Genomic DNA, 17,470 nt, shown 5'->3' with positions numbered 1-17,470 from the left:
AACCACAGGAGCTTAAGCAAGTGGTACTCTCTTTGTCTCTTAATGTCTTCAAGTGCCTTCCTGGAAGAGATGCTTTAGCCAAATGTAAGTTACTGGGCTCCATAGAGAGGCAATGGGTTGAAATGTAATGACGTGATGTGCAGGACTTCAGATTAGAAGACCCTATGGTTTGTTCCAGCCCTGAACTATAGGAATGAATTTATTTATCTTGTGAGGGGGTGGAGTGAGCCCAAAAGCCCCTGTTGGAAACTTCAGGACTCTGCCACACCCATCCCAGGAAGGGAGCAGTAGAGAGGTCCTCCAAGCAGGCTAGACTGGTTGTATGGGACACAACCAATCAGGACCCAGGAGGGCTATATAAAAAGGAGTGGCAGACCAGAGGAAAGGGGAGTTGTTAAGAGTGGTTGAGTGCAGCTGCTAGGGGATGGACTAGATGCTCAACTGCAAATAAGTAAGAGGAAGGGCGTGAGAGAGTCCAAGCAGCCAGCCAGGAGTGGGCCAGGACTGAGCCTGGGTAGGGCCCCAGAAGAACAGTGTCTCCAATGGGGGAAGCCATGGGGATACCATGGCTCAGATTATTTAAAGACAGAGGTGGGTCTAGAAAAAGTACCTGTTAACCACTGAAAGGAGGTCGCCAGAGGATACAGAATGTGGACACATGCAACCGAAGGGGATGCTCATGAGAAGTGGGTTTTGGCTCCATCACAGATTTATATTCTTGCTGGCCACACAATGTCTCATCCTAGGAGCTTTCCTTTGAGCACTGTCTAGTTTTGTAGATAATGCTATTCAAACTGAGGCAGTATGGTGGAGTGGAGCTGACTTATGTGGGTGCCTGGAATAAAGAGGCCAGTGGCTCATAAGCAAGTCCATGGCTGTAGCACCAGGAGGACAGCGGAGATCAGGAAGCTGTTAGGAGCTGGAGTGCCACAGCTGTGGGCGATATGGCCCTGAAACATGGGCCAAGCATTGAGGCAAAACTGGGCTCCTTTGCTGAAGCTGGGCATGGCAAGCCATGAGTGGACCTGTGGCAACTTCTAAGGACACAGCCCTGTGATGGAGTGGCAGTGAATCCTGGACCTGTTGGAGTTAATGTAGTTTTTTTTTTCTAGTGACCTCAATGGAGCCCTGCTTGGGCCCTTGGAATTAAGGTATGCAAGGGGGCTTCTCCATACTCAGCAGGACTCCCAAGATAAAATGATTTGTTTTCTGCAAAATAACAAGGGTGCCAGTGGCACCCTAAAGACTAAGTTCAGTACAGGTTGAACCTCTCTAATCCAGCGCCCTGGGGACATGATAGGTGCCAGACAAGAGATTTTCCAGGCCACAGGAGATCAATATCGTCTACCAGCACTACCAACACTTCCAGTGCTTACGTTTAGGGGTATATTACAGCTAAAGGACAGCACAGAACACTGAAAGCCAGGACAGGTGACTGGAAACAAACTTTATGGGACTGCAGGAAGCTTGGCCACACCCATGACAAGTGGTCATCTACCTAATTAAAATCTTGCTGGATTATGAATGTTACCGGATGAGAGAGCTGTGGATTGGAGAGCTTTAACCTGTAGGACACAAGCTTTCATGAGAAGCACCGTCTACTCTGATTGAAATGGCACTGATGTAACACTCCCATCTCTGTATCCCTGCCACCTGCTCTTTAATTTCATGCATCTGAACAAAGTGAATTGCAGACTTTAAGGTGCATTATTTTAAAAAAAAAGTTACTATCCACATACATATTTTCCCCAAATGGAAGGGAGGATAAGTCTGCAAAAAGGGTTTCAGGACCAAAACAACTGAAAGCCATCGCACAGGCAGCATCTCACGCTGTTATCCCAGCAAATCTAAGCTCAAACTTGACTGTGAAGGAGCATAATTATGGTATTTATGTGCCTTGGGGGATTTTTTTGGAATGTGAAAAAAACCAATAAATAGGAGAAAAAGCAAAGAAAAATTATACTTGATTAGCACAAAATAAGCTCCTGACAAGTCTAGCATAACAGAGCTGACACAGGCAAGGCAATCAGTCATAAATTTAGTTTTGCAGTGGTCCACCCCACAGCTCAGAAAAGATGGTGAAATTACAAGAATTCTTTGTCATTCCCTGTAGAAGGATGAGGCGTCTCTCTTATCCTCTCAATTTCGGGTATCCTTTCACCAGTCTGGCTCAGCCCTATGTTAATATTGCTCAAACAGGTGCTAGATTGATAAACTGGGGTTTAGACTTTATAAAACACTTGTAAATTGCTGCATGTATTCCTCACTCATGGCGGGATCCCATGTGGCAAGGGAATATTGAAGTGTTCGCTCTGTAACTGTAAATTATCAGCTGGAAGAGAAGCATTACCCAGAATGAAGTATCAGTTTGCCATGGGCGGTGTGATCTCCTACCCAACACGAGAAAGACAACAGATGCCAGACCAACTATGGTGGAACATCAGGAGACAAACAACTTTGCTGTTCCTCCACCTCCATTAAGAGGAGAGGTACGTGTGGATTATCCTCATTGTCTTGAAATCTGGGGGAAGGGAGCATAAAAACCAGAGAAGCAACTTTATATTTTTATACTTCTTGGAGTCTGAGGGCAGATCTACATTTAAACCATTGTCTTGGTGCAGTGACACTGCTGCAATTGCATCCTGTAGTACTGAAGTGAAGAGGCTCCTGTGTCCTCACCCCTGCATGGCATAGTTACATAGTCACAGGTCTGTGGTGTAGATCTAGCCTGAAGGACAAGGATTACTAACTTTAAATACAAGATCCCCAGTGCTTGCACTGGATTCAAGCTGTAGGACTTGTTATAGAAGCTTCTATTACAGTTTTAAGTTTCAAACGGCAACTTATTCGCTTGTGCAGACTTACCTGCAAAAGCCTTTTAAACAACCCCCATTTCTTCTCCTTCCATAAATTAACTAAAGGTTTATTAATTTAGGCTGGGCTACAACATTGCTTTCCATGTAAGATCTGAAGACCAATTGACCTGGGTCTTTGAAAACTGGGAGTCACTAGAATAATGTCATTTTGGGGGTAAGGCACCATCTATCCCAAAGCCAAACATGCTCAGGTGGCAAGGTAGACCAGAATACCCCAGGGGCTGTTTGTGACTCCGTGTTGAGGCTATTCCTGAGTGTGGGCTAGGGAGGTTCACACTGGATGATCAGTTGGTGAAGATCTCCATAGAGAATTCACAACCAGTCTGGGGTTTGTGCTCTGCTCCTTAACGGTCTGCCCAAGGCTGGTACTTGTGCTCTTGTGTCACTGGAGGACGGTTTGACCATGTGAAGTGGGTTTATGATCTCAGTCCAGGAGGGACTAGATAGGTGTTTCCATCAGGGCCACCAAGGTTGGTTGCACAAATTACTACTTTATGGAGAGTCTTAGCAAAAAGGCTGAGACTGAATGGACCACAGAAACTGAACTTGTCTTAGCAGCCTTCATGATGTTATGGAGGTTACCTTAACATCATGGCAACCCATGAATACTAGCTCAGTGGTTTGAGCATTGGCCTTATAAACTCAGGGCTGTGAGTTCAGCCCTTGTAGGGATATTTGGGGGCTAAGGCAACTAGAATTTATTTATTTTTTTTTAATCTTTCAGGGAGGTCTTGCCAAGAGGGCAGGGGACTGGACTCAGTAACCTCTTAAGGTCCTTTCCAGCTCTAGGAGATACATCTCTCTCCATATATTATTAAACTGCCTAGTTGTCCACCTTGTGAACCACCTCTCCCCTGAGCACAGAGTCCCATTCAAGGTGCTGGTGGGCTGCACCAGAGGGCTTTAACTAGCTAAGGGCAATACAGTAGCCGGGCTTGTGAATGGCCACTTGTGTGGACGTACCTTTAGCTAGCTTGTTACCAATAGACGAGAGGATGCCAACCTGCAGGCTCCAATCTCAGCTGCCCAAATGGGTGTTTCCAGCAAGGATCAGGCAGTCTTGTGAGCCAGAGCAGCCTCTCTTCCATTTTTAGCACGCTAGTAATAGAAGAGCCAGCATGGGTAAATCGATTTAAACTCCCATTCATATGTCCAGCTGCACACGGATGTACCCTGAGACATTACCTTCCTCTATAGCAAAATGAGGCTACAGACTCAAAGCCTAAACCTTAAGACTGCCAGGAAGCAATCCAGAGAGAGGACTGACCATGGTCCTCATTCCATCCAGAACTAAAGAGCTGACACTATTTAAACTGAAATCCCTATTTAGTTTCCTAAATAAATGGCCTAATTTCCCAGAGTGCCACAGAGCCAAGGTTCTCTTCCTCTCTAAAAACCAGGCCATACCTACTTAGGTGCTTTATTAGAGATGTCAGTACCTGGCTTTAGGGAGCAGAGGTTTAAAAATTCTGGCCATCATATTTTATGTTCTTTCTAATCATAGGAGGTAAGTCAGTGTGTTGCGATCCAATCAAAATGCTGACCTGTGCTAGTAAAAGCCAAATCTAATTTCGCTAATTGCTTTGTTTAGAAGCCAGAAGTTCAACCTCTGGAGAGGCTGTTTAATTTCACCGTTGTCCACAGCACAGTTGCAAAGCTAACAGCTGCCTGCAAAGCCATTAACGGAACACATAGAAAGAAATGGGCCAGTGAAATTAGTTATTTTAGCACCCTCAGTAGATGGCCCATTAGCAAAATACCATAACTGTTCTTTTTGCTGCCATTTTTATATGATTAATTCCTGGAATGATGACATGATTTCTTGGAAGCAGAATCCCCCTTTTTCAGGGGGCAGCATTCGTCAGAAAGAAAAAAAAATCCAGCACCAAGACGACACCTAAGAAAAGTTTTGTTGTTTTATTTGTTAGGGGTCAGGTTGATACCATGTCTACAGTACCGGTGCTGCAGGGACACAGCTGGGGTGCTGTCGGGTAGGTGTTTTCTACAGCAGTGGAAGGGATTTTTTCCTTTTGGTGCAGGTAAGCCACCTCCCTGACTCGTGGTAGCTAGGTCCAGGCCCATTGATCGGGGCTGGGGGGTATAGGGGACAACTGCCTAGGGACCCAGTGCTCATGCCCATGACAGCTGCTGCATCAGCAACTGCCAGAGCCCTGGCAACAAGCAGCAGTAGGGCCTACCTGGGAGGGAGGAAGAGGCACAACCCAGTTCAGGTGCCGGTAAGAGCTGGCTACCCCAGCCCTACCTCTTCTGCCAGAGAACCTGCCCCTTCTGGGAATGAAGAGCCATCCCCCTGCATCTTGCCCAGAGGCCCAACAATTCTGTCAGCCGCTCTGGCCAGGTCGAGCATAGAATTTGGACCCATCTGCCATGGCACTGAATTTTTCACATGCCTGAGCAATGTGACTTGGTCAATCTAAATCAAGCATACAGGAGGCTGTGACACAGCTGGGGTACACAACATTTCATGCTGGGCGTGTGCACCTGACTCCTTTAAGCAGCATGCCTATCATTCCCTGGTCTGTCTCGCCAATCCTGGCCTACACATCCAGCCACAGGCGTACGGTTGGGTCACCAGCTGTCCACAGTCAGTCTGTTCACCCTGACCAGCAGGGCAGTGCGTGCTCATGGCCGGAGTCAGTCTAATCACCCCAATCTGCAGGGCAGAGTCGCCCCAATCAGGAGGGCAGCATGGCCGGTCATAGGATGACTGTTGCTGGACAGAAGGGGTGAGATGACAGCCCTGGTAGTGGGCCCTGGGCTTTCCCACTCCACCAGGAACTGCCAGTGGTGGAGTGGTCCACCACAAGCTGAGCAGGCAATCCCACAAAACACACTGAGCTCACTGGTGTGGGAGGTACCACTCACACACCACCCTGGGTCACTTCCTACTTTCTCCATCAACAGGGCAATCCATAAGGTTTCAGGCTCCTCCAGTTCCACTGTGGCCACCTGTGATGGGGTTCAGGGGTCCCCCATGCACTGCACCCCATCCGCTGGCAGGAGTGACTCTCACTCAGCAGGTACAACAGAAGGTTTATTAGGCAACAGATGCCCAGTTTCTCACAGAAGCAACAGCATAGCAGCCAGAGACAGTCCTTCCAACCTGTCCTGGGGAGAAGACCCCGAGGGGTGCCCCTCTGGGGTGTAGCTTCCCCCTCCTCAGGCTGGCTGCCTTCCAGCTCTCCCTCTTCCTAGCCTCTAACTGCCACCCCCGATTCAAAACCCAGCTCAGCTCCTCCCTGCTCTTTGTTCAGGCAGAGGTGTTACCTGCCAGTTGTAGCCCCAGGCTCATCCTTAGCCACTGGGAGCTGCTGCTTGCCTCAGACATCCAGCCTGACTCACACATGCACTCCCCCCACTCCATCACACCACCTCACCCCAGGGCTCCCCCAATTCTGAAGGTTCATCCCACCCTCCAGCTTCAACTGCCTGGCTCTGCAAGTGGTCCATCTCTGGAGCACCTACCACAGGTCCTTCTTCTCCAGCATCCAACACAAACTGAGCCAAGTTGGCCCTTTTTATATAATCCCCCCACCTGGCGCATACCCAGTAGGGCAGAAGGGGTGTGGCTTTTTCAGCCCTGAGTGCAGGGTTAACCCTCTCATGCCCAGTGTGGGGTTGGAGCACCCCATTACACAGGCCTGACGCTAACATTTAGCCTTGTTTGAGGGGCAGACATGCAGCTGGGGCCTTCCGGAAGGAGCCCTGGGCAGGAATTTTGTCTGAGTCACAGTTCCCTCCTTGCTCCTCTGTCCTTGCTTCTTGAGAAGGGAAGCTCAGTCCCTCACATGTATTTTGGTTCCTAACTCCCACTGGCTCCAGTGGAAGCGAGGGGCCAAACTCCCTTTGAATATCTGAGCTGAAGTAACATACTGGGTCCCTTGTAAGGTGATTGTGGTGTACAAGTACCTTCACAGGGAGAAAATCCTGGGCACTAAGGGGCTCTTTAGTCTAATGGAGAAAGACACAACGAGAACTCATGGCAGAGAGTTCTAATGGCCAGAGTCAGTCTAATCACCCCAACCTGCAGGGCAGTGTGACCCAAAGGCCCAAGCCAGCACAGTTGCACCAATGAGGAGGGATGCATGGCCAGTAGCAGGATGACTCGTCCTCGTCCTCGTCCTCGTCCTCGTCCTCGTCCTCGTCCTCGTCCTCGTCCTCGTCCTCGTCCTCGTCCTCGTCCTCGTCCTCGTGGTGGTGGCTGGCCAGACAAATTCAAAGAAATACAGCGTCGCTATTGAAGAGGGAAGGAAATGTACCCAGGGGACTGGCAGATTCTCTTGAGACTTTTATCAAGTCTGGATGTCTCTTTGGAAGATATGCCTGAACTACGGTATGGGGTTCAAGGCAGCAGGAAGCAGCTGAAATGTTCTGGCCTGTGTGCTGTCTCTCCAGGAGTTTCAGATTAGATGATTAAGTCTTAGGCCAGAGGTGGGCGAGGTATGGCCCATGGGATGAATCTGTCCCAACAAGCTGTTGGCTCCATCCCACAGGAGCCCTCAGGCAGATTCCTGGCCTGTCACAGCCCCAGGCGGATCAAAGCGGTTGGCTGCCATGGCCCTGCGCCTATAAGTTCAGGGAGCTGCCTAGGTAAGCACCTCCCTGCCAGAGCCTGCATCTGGCACCCCACCCAATCCTGCACCCCAACTCCATGTCCCAGGTCACTACCCAAATCTTCTGCACTCCTCTTGACCCAGGTCACATCTTCCTCCCAGACTCTGCACCCTCATCTACACCTCTCCCCCAGGCCAGAATCCTCTCCTACATCCACACCCCCTCCCAGATCCTGCACCCCAATCCCTCCTTCATCCAAACTCCCTCTCAGATCCCACACCCTCACCTGCACCCCAGTCCCCAACCCCGAGCTCTCTTCTGCTCCCAACCTCTGTCCCAGCCCTCACGCTCCCTCCACAGAAAAGTGTGGCTCTTGACCACTTACCAAAATCTTGGCATGCCTCACCAGGAAAAATTATCACCCACCACTGCCTTTGGTGCAGAGAGACAGCTCAGTGGTTTGAGCATTAGCTTGCTAAACCCAGGGCTGTGGCTCAGTCCTTGAGGTGGCTGTGTAGGGGTCTGGGGAAAGTAGTTTTAAAAAAAAAAAAAATCTGTCAGGGATGGTGCTGGGTCCTGCCAAGAGGGCAGGGGACTGGACTTGACCTCCTGAGGTCCCTTCCAGCTCTATGAGACGTGTATCTATGTTTATTATAGGTGAATGCTCCTGGCCTTAACCGTTATGAACACATTGTAGCTAAGTTCTCCCTCACGTCACCTACACGATGCTTGACGACTATGGAGTGGATAAAAAGTCTCCACCCACTCACACATCCATATGCCCAGAGAAGCAGGAGAAATGTCTGGTGTGCTGCCCCAGCAATGAGGAGAGTGCCAGAACAGCGACACGGGACAGGGGGCAGAAGGACCAGACAAGGCATCTACCATTTATTCCCGGAAGGAGTGTGCTATTTTCTAGTGCTAATCCTTCAAAACACTGTTGGGACAAATCCACCCATTAAAGAGGGGCCAGCAGAAACCCCATGCACCTCTGAAGAGCCCTGTCAATCCTAAGTAATTCAAAGGGCAGCTCAAAATCTATGCCTTGTTTTAAGCTTCAACTGCGAAACAGGCAGGACAAGGAGTTTCAAGCCCATTCCCATTCAGGTGACAAGAATATTGCGTGTGGGGCTTATCACATCTGTGGCTACCAACATACACTGGTTGAACCTCTTTAACTCGGAACTCTCCCATCCAGCAACATCCATAACCCAGCATGATTTTAGTTTGCTGGACCACCACTTATCACGAGTGCGGCCAAGTTTCCCGTGATCCCGTAAAGTTTGTTTCCAGCCGCCAGTCGTGGCTCTCAGTGTTCTCTGCTGTTATTTAGCTCTAATATTCCCTTAACTCTCTTCTAAGTGTCCAGTAACCAGTGAACATGTTGGTAATGCTGCTAAACAATACTGACTTCCTGTGGTCCAGCAAATTTTGTCTGGCACGGGGCAGGCCCCAAGGGTGCTGGAGGAGAGAGGTTCAACTTGTACCAGCAGATGACAAGGAATGTTCAGCCAGTCTTCTTACAAGGCTGTTGAGAGGCTCAATGTCTTCAACTACGTCTAGACAGGAGCAATCTGTCAGCAGCACTTTGAGTCGGAAGACATTGCCAAAGAAAACTTCTGTTGACAGATCGCAGCCCAACTGGCAAGCACATGGCAACAGCGATCTGCTCTGTTGACAGAGAGCAGCTGGACTGCTCAGCTGCTCTATTGGCAAAAAGACCAACAGAAAGCACAGCAGACAGGGTTGCCCAGTGTCCCAGAAGCCTCTTGACAGAAGACCCCCTGGAATGCCCAGGCAGGCTTTTTGTTGACAGATCTCTGTCAACAAAGGCGTTATGCCTCGTGGGAATGGGATAAGGCTGTCAACAAAAGTGCCGCCTTCTGTCTATTTACTGTCGGCAGAACACCTTGGGAAGCTGGACTCTCCCCAGGTTTTGTTACAAAACCCCAGTTTGGTTGATAAAACCCTCTAGTGTAGACATAGCCGTAATGTTCCTGATCTCCTTGGAGGGAAGGTGTTTTAAGGCAGTCGGTTAGCAGTAGCTAGCAATTGCTTCTTGCTCCTGACTTAAACAACAAGAAGTCCTGTGGCACCTTATAGACAAACAGTTATTTTCGAGCATCAGCTTTTGTGGGCAAAGACCCAGGTGAGCACCCCACCCAATCCTGCACCCCAACTCCATGTCCCAGGTCACTACCCAAATCTTCTGCACTCCCCTTGACCCAGGTCACATCTTCCTCCCAGACTCTGCACTCTCATCTACACTTCTCCACCTGGCCAGAATCCTCTCCTACATCCACACCCCCTCCCAGATCCTGCACCCCAATCCCTCCTTCATCCAAACTCCCTCTTAGATCCCACACCCTCACCTGCACCCCATTCCCCAACCCCGAGCTCTCTTCTGCTCCCAAACTCCATCCCAGACCTCACACTGCCTCCACAGACTTCCTCCATTCCCTTCCAGGTCTTTGCCCATGAAAGCTGATGCTCCAAAATATCTGTTAGTCTATAAGGTGCCACAGGACTTCTTGTAGGTTTTGAAGATACAGACTAACACAGCTACTTCTGATACTTGCTCCTGACTTGTTAACCTACTTCTGTGTTTCTTTTCATATGGACATTAGCTCTACAAAGTCTGCATTTGCTGCTTTATGCCTCTGAATGGCAGGTCTTGAAATGTTGTGGAAATGGTTGTCCTTTGTAAATGGCAACCTGACTGGAGAGTATGAAAACTCCTTAGCTCCAGTGCTATTGGTCCACAAGTCATCCCAACTCCTGGGATCATTCCTATATTGGGAGCTAGTCACTGTTCAGAGCGGTCTTCTCTCAGCCCAGGTTCGGGCAAGAGCTTCTGAACTTCAAACTGGGTCACTGCAGAACTCAGCTGTGTTGAAATTGGACTCGTTTGCCGGCTGCATAACAAGACACTTGCTGCAGTACATCCTCTTCTGATGCTTTTGATGTGTAGTTGATAATGACTTTTATCATTTAATGATGCTCGTGGGTGCAAATCCAGTGCCTTTCTTTCCATCTGTTCTGCAGAACAAGAACATTTTTCTTCATTTGTCAAAAACTTTGTGTGTTTCAGTGGACTTTACTTTGTACTGTAAAATAGCCCCCACAAGGCAGGAAAAATTTGAATGGAGGAATGTAAATATATTCATCTGTAGGTCACCTAACAAAATATGGCATTGACCCCTGCTTTTATTAATATTATTTTAATACAAGTTAAATTTGTCACAATAAATTCCTCATATAACAATATTTAAGCAAGCTGCTTTTGATTTTATTGCATCATTTCTCCTACCTTGACTCACTGCTGTTTTGATTCTTGCATCGCACAACTGCAGTGATCACAAACAAGGAATTCAACTTGATATAGGAATGGGAAAAAAAAGATGGCAATTCTGCAGAGATGAAAAGGGATCTTTGTGAAATTCAGAAATGCGTCAAATTATTTAAAAAAAGAGTGCAATATAGGAAAACTTTGTCTAATAATACATCTTTGATTATATTAGCAATCGGTTAAGAAGGTGATGTTTGCATGCTGATTAATCGTTGGCTACTGTTCAGGCTTGAGGCAGCAGAAGGGGCAGGTTTTATATTTGTATCCTATAGCTTGAAATATCCTGGTATTATCTTTAGATTTTGGCCCAGAAAGAGATTTCACTCATCATTGTGTGTCTTACCAAGATCTACTTCACTTAATTCCCTTTTCATGCTGAAGTGAGAGGCTTCGAAAAGTGTGCCTCTGCAGTTGCAGATGTTAGCATTTTTCCCCATTCCCATGGCGGTGTTGTTACTCTGGATGCATTGCAGTCATACCTACATGTCACAGGGAGGGAATAAGACAGGAGGCAAAGGAAGGAGCAGAATGTGGTTCATTAGCAATAGAGCTAAAACAAAAGCATTCTCAATAACCATTGTTGGAGGTAGCATTGCACCAAGAAACAGCGGGACAAGAATAGTGTCTTTCTCCTCAGAAGTAACTCTGCCTTCAGACACTTTGCTGCATTTTTGTGTAGTGCATGGAGATTTAACAACTGTTGTGATCAGATGCAGAACACAAGATGAAGAGCTTGTTGCTGAACACAACAAATTTGTCAGTTGGCCACAAATGCAACTGGCTCCTTTGTTTCAGTCTGAACCCAAGAACAGATATAGCTTACAAGTGAGGATACACTGTGCTAATTTTATTTTTACTGACACCTTATTTTTCTACTTGTTCTTAATCTAATCTACTTGGAGAGATATTTAGTCTACACAATTTCTGGAGACATAACAACTCCCACTGACTTTTGACATACAGCTGTGGAGGCAAAAGTGTGGAAGGGTTGTGCTTTGTGTTATCTGACAGACTGCTCACATATGCAAGCAGTTCCTTGGATTTTGAGGCTAAACTGGAAGTCCCTTAGAAACCTGAGGTTTGTGTAGCACACCAGTTGGGAGTAGGTGAAATGGGAGAAAACAGGTAAAGGAGATAAATTTCAAGTTTCAGCTGTGTGATGTGTAGAGGATGCCACAGGCATAAATATAACCTAGTATTAACTTTCTGGGAGCGTAATTAAGCCAAATAGATGTTCTTGAGTAAGAGATTTCCATGAGGCAAATGTCCTTGCTATGCTGTTGCAAAACCAGAACACTATCACTATCCTATGAAAAGTTGTCGCTGGCAGTTTGCATTTTCAGAGCCCGACTGGACATTTTCTGACACTTTACACAGCACACTGTGAATTCTGACTTCTTGTCAATTAAATTTATTTGCAAATGTTTATAACTATTACTCGCATTGCAGTTCGCCTCTAGAGGCTCCAACCAAGATTGGACCTTCCCATGTAAATAAACAAGACCAAGAGTGGGAAAAGCAAAACGCACTCGCTGTGCTCCTGGAGGATAGGTTTCAGTGGCTCTGAGCTACGACGGGAAGGGATGCAAGGCCAGGCCATGGGCATTTCGAAGTCACTGCCTGCCAAAAGCTAGGTCGGGCTCACAGGCAATGCACTGCTCAGCAATTGCCCTGATCTGTCAGTTCCCTGCGAGGCACTGGGCACCGGCCGCTGCTGGCGGGCTGGTTGTTGCACCCCCGGGCCGCGCTGCCTGCTCGTCACAGGCTCACTCCGACACCCCTCCAGCCCAGCTGCTGCAGCCCCCAAGGACGAAGCAGGGCTGGTGCAAACCCTCTGCTGGCGGCCACAGGACGCCACCGACGCGGGGACGACCCAAGAACTGCGGGGGGGGCGGGGAGGGCAACTGCTCCGCGCGAGCGAAACCCACCACCCCGCAGCCCCGCCCGGGGACAGCCCGCCAGGCGAGAGGGCGTGGCCTGCAGCTGCGATTGGCCGGCGCCTCCTCCCCCGCCTCTTTCCCCGCCCTCCTGCCTCAGGGCGCCTGGAGCGACTCCCTCCCCTGCCAGCGATTGCGTCGGCGCGCGACCCTCCCGCCTGGCCGCGGCGCGCCTGCGCCAAGCCCTCTTCCTCCCGTCCTGCTCTGCGGCGGTGTCCCGGCTTGAGGGTCAGCCGCCGGCGGCGCCCTTCCCCCACTCGTGCGGGGCCTGAGGGACGGGCTGCGGCAGCGATGGAGGTAAGAGAGAGGCGCTGCCCGGCGCTCCCCCGTTGGGGCTTCCCCCCATTTGCCCCCATAAGGGCCGGGGCGCCCGCCCGCCATTAGCCGCCGCATAGGCCCAGCGGCTTCCCCCATTATCCGCTATGCGCTGGGGCGCCCCCCCCCCCTTTAGCCTCCCTATGGGGCGGCGCGCCCCAGTCTGCGGCTGGGGCAGTGAGTGGAACTCGGACGGGCGTTGGGCGGGAGCCGGGGGCGGGTTCGGCTGTCGCGGCCTGTGCAGAGGTTACAGCGGCCTCACCCCCGGCGCTTGGGCTAGTCCTGGGTCGGGGACGGCGCCAGCCAGGGCTCGTGGGGGTCTCGGGCGCCACTAGTTGAGCTGAGGTCGGGGGAGGGGAGCACCTGCTGACCGGGGGGGACCTCCGCTCTTGTGCTCGCGTGAGCCTGCGGGGCTTCGCTGGGCGCTCGGTGCGGTGCCACCAGGCAAGAGCGCAGGGCAGTGGCAACCCTCGGCAGGGCCTTGCTTTGCGCTCGCGGTTGTAAGTTTAGAGCCGAGCGTTATTCCTCGCGGTGCACCGCGGTAAAGCGGTAGCTGGGCTGTCCCGCGACGTAGCTCCGCAGTCAGGAGGGGAGCGCTGTGTGAAACAGCCTCGAGTCCTGGGGCCCCATCTTTCTGGATCATAGCAGCCCCATGGACGACTCTTATTGCGTCGTGCATGGTTGTCCAAACTGGGGGGTGCGCCTGCCTGCGGGGGGGACGTAAAGAAATTCCGGGGGTGGGGTGAGGTGACCTGGCCTTCCCCACCATTCTCCCCGCCTGAAGAAAGATTTGGCCTTTGCTTCCGGCTCTCAGCCCTTGCCATTTTACGTGGGTGACCCAGCGCAGCTGCTATAAAAAGCAGGTAGCTGGCTAAGACCCATGTGGAGCTGGCTGCCTTCTGCCAATGAGAATGAGTGTGGGTTGCGGGGCGGGAGGGGGAGGAAGATGGGGTTAGATGAGGGGCTGGGGGTGCCTGGTTTAGTGGGAAGGCAGGAGAGGGGCTTGGGTGGGCGGCTTGTGGGGCTCAGGTGGCTGGCCAGCTTGTGGTGATTATGGGGCTCTGGCAGCTGGCCGCGGCAGAGCAGGGCTTGGGTCATTGGCCCTGGTAGCAAGGGGCTCAGGTGGCTGGCAGGCAGGTGGATGACTGGCCCCTGTGCCATGGGACTTGGGCAGGTGTTTCTGGCAGCACAGATCTCAGGTGGGTGGGCAGCTGGCATGGGCAGCTCTGGAGGCTGGCATGGGGCTCAGGCAGCTGGCCATGTGGGGCTGCACCAGACAACCACAAGGGGCCAAGAAAAATATTTGTGCTTATTTTTAATTTTAAATAACAATTTTTATATCAAGCTTTTGTGTTTATTTCAAGTTACAAATTGAATTTTTTGTTAAAAGCGGGTTTGGATGATAAAGAAGAGGTGGGGAGGTGTGAGGATTTCTCAAAAATCAAAAGGGGGACATGATGCTGAAAAGTTTGAGAACCACTGGCTTAGTGTACTCCAGGAGAGCATCAGACACAGGATAGTCTGTAATTCGTGTAAAGAGAAGTGTGCTTTGAGCAAATTGATGTTTCTTATTAAGGATATAGTTTGGAGGTAGGGAGAGGGGGAAATATCTCTCTCTGTGTTTTGCTCTTAAAATAATTTTAACTGTATTTTTTAAGATATTTTAATCTTTGCTATTTGGAGGTCAGCGTTTACTATATTTTTTACGATCTTAAGATTTGCAGACCCGCTGAAACTTGTTGAAAGAATGTCCAGTTTCAGTGCAAAAATCTGTGTCCAGTAAAAATGCTATCTTTTGTGTTCTTTTAAAACAGTGTAAGATAAATCACAGGAAAAACACAATAGAAGCAGTGTACTGTTAACAGTTCTTGCATGGAAGTATGCTAACCTTATATATTGTGATGGTAAGAGCCTTGTTCATACAATTCAGAGATGCCTTTCTGGTCTGAAACAAGCAGGGCCAGAGTAACTTCTGGCCTTTAGGGGCCACAGCCCTGGTGGGGGGGCCTTGGGGGAAAAAAAAGATTCCATAATTATATAATCAGTGGTCACCAAACCATTGATCGCAATCAACCAAGGGCTACAGCAACTTCTGCAAGTCATTGGCAGTCTCCCAGGCCCCTAAAAATCTAGTGATGCAGCTGATCTCAGGAGGGCTGCCTGCAATGCTGTTCCTGGAAGCTGCACGTTTCTTCAGCCTTTGGGATGAGGGAGGAAAGAGAGAGCTCTGCATGTTGCTCCTGCCCCAAGCACCCTTTCTGGACTGCCCATTGACCAGTTCCCAGCCACTCAGAGCTGATGGGGTTGCTCTTTCAGGCAGGGGGCAGCACACAGAGACACATTGTTATCCTCTCGCCAGGGCAAGTAGAGAGATGCTCAACATCCTTATTAATGACCTGGATGAGGGGATGGATTACACCCTCAGCAAATTTGCGGCTGATACCAAGCTATGGGGAGAAGTAGATATGTTGGAGGATAAGGAAAGGGTCCAGGAAGACTTAGATAAATTGGAGGATTGACCCAAAAGAAATCTAATGAAGTTCAACAAGGACAAGTGCAGAGACATGCACTTGGGAGGAAAGAATCCCAAGCATTGTTACAGGCTGGGAACAGACTGGGTAAGTAGCAGTGCAGCAGAAATGGACTTGATGATTACCGTAGATGAGTGGCTGGATGAGAGTCAGTAGATTGCCCTTGTAGCCAAGAAGGTTAACAGCATGTCGGGGTGCATTAGGAGAAGCATTTCCATCAGATCTAGAGAAGATATTCTCCTTTCTTTGGCACTGGTTAGGCCAAATCTGGAGTATTGCATCCAGTTCTGGGCTCTCACCAGTATAGAAAGTATGTGGATGCATTGGAGCATGTTCAGCTGAGGGCAACAAAAATGATTAGGGGGCTGGAGCACATGACCAATGAGGAGAGGCTGAGGAATTTAGGCTTATTTAGTTTGCAGAAGAGAAGTGAGGGGTGATTTGATAGCAGCCTTCCACTTCCTGAAAAGAAGGCTCTAAAGAGGCTGGAGAGAGGTTGTTCTCAGAAGTGATGAATGGCAGAGAAAGGAGCAATGGTCTGAAATTACAGAGGAAGAGGTATAGGTTGGATATTAGGAAAAACTACTTCCACAAGAGGGTGGTGAGGCACTGGACTGCATTACCTAGAGAGATGGTGGAATCTCCATCCCTAGAGGTTTTTAAGTCCTGGTTTGACATGGTCCTGGCTAGGGTGATTTAGTTAGGGTTGGTCCTGCTTTAGGCAGGGAGCTGGGATAGATGACCTCCTAAGGTCCCTTCCAGCCCTAGGATTCTATGATTCTATGCCAGCAGCTGGCCTGGGAGTGGCATTGGGGTCAGGAAATGCAGGCAACTTCCTTGAGCCCTATTGGGTCGCCTGTCAGATGCTTCATATGGAAATCACTTCCTTGCACCCTCTCGGGCATCCCAACTCCTTCCCTGAGGTCAGACTCCTCTCTTGCAACAAATTACCTCCCAGAACCCTCATCCTCTCCTGCATTGCAACTCAAAATAGCATGAGCCTGGAGCCCCCTCATCCACCCAGCATCCTCTTAGAAAGAAACTCATAAAATAGCTGTTCCAAAGTAAAACGTAAGGTATCTGGAATATAGTTAATTCACGTGTTTTAAAACTGAAGTGTAATTACACAAGAGTTTTGTTTCATTAAAAGGTAAGCCTAATGTAGCATTAATTGCCTCAATACCATAATTGATGATTTCGTTTTAAATTAGTTAAAGGACTTGGGACCCCACAAAATCTAATAGTCCCAGGCCCTCAAGAGAGTTAATCTGGCCCTGAAAACAATAGTAATTGGAATATTTTTATATGTATGCTGAATTAGGTGGCCTCTGAAGTTTTTTTTTTTCAAATAGACCACGTGTCGATCAAGGGTGCGCAAAATACACCCCTCAGGCTGGATGCGGCCTCCCAACATTTTCCTTTGGCTTTCTATGACCCTCCAAGTCAAGGCTGGAGGAAAATGTCCTGCTGGTCAGTGGGAACTGCAGAGGCAGTGCTGATGGGCTTAGGCAGAGACCTGCTGGACCCTTCCCCCAAAGGATGTGAAGGCACACAATTGCCATCAGCAGCCAACTGTTGTGAGTAGTGTGGAGCCACAAAGGCATGCAAGCAACCTGCCTGAATGCCCTGCTATGCCATTGGCCCAGAGCTACCAATGGTAAGTGTCTCCTGGCCAGAGGCTTTACCTTGCACTGCCTTCTGCACCCCAACCTCCTACCCCAGATCAGAACTCCCTCCTGGATCCAAGCTCTTTCCCAGCCCCTCCTACACCCTTGCCTCAGGTTAGAATCCCCTCCTCCACCCAACCTCCATACCAGATTCCACACCTCCTCAGTTAATGTAATAAAATTGTGGCCTGTGAGCACAAACAGAAATCTTGATATGGCC

The 17,470-nt window shown here is 49.5% G+C and overlaps 1 protein-coding gene across 3 annotated transcripts in view; it reads left to right on the top strand.

The window, feature by feature from the left end:
- The first annotated feature begins 12,909 nt into the window (after nt 1-12,909).
- Nucleotides 12,910-17,470, top strand: part of MKNK1 (MAPK interacting serine/threonine kinase 1) — a 38,320-nt gene continuing 33,759 nt past the window's right edge. For 2 of the 3 annotated variants that reach the window (XM_075002318.1, XM_075002316.1), the window contains exons 1-2: nt 12,947-13,034; nt 16,936-17,240. In XM_075002318.1, coding sequence (XP_074858419.1) covers nt 17,205-17,240 — 36 coding nt within the window. In that variant the 5' untranslated portion in view covers nt 12,947-13,034; nt 16,936-17,204. Of the gene's footprint in view, nt 13,035-16,935; nt 17,241-17,470 lie in introns of all 3 variants that reach the window. The other variant, XM_075002317.1, reaches the window with a different exon arrangement.

Source organism: Carettochelys insculpta, chromosome 9 (genome assembly GCF_033958435.1).
Source record: "Carettochelys insculpta isolate YL-2023 chromosome 9, ASM3395843v1, whole genome shotgun sequence".
NCBI lineage: Eukaryota > Metazoa > Chordata > Testudines > Carettochelyidae > Carettochelys > Carettochelys insculpta.
Note: the sequence above shows the minus strand (reverse complement) of the source record. Positions and strands in the feature narration are given on the sequence as shown.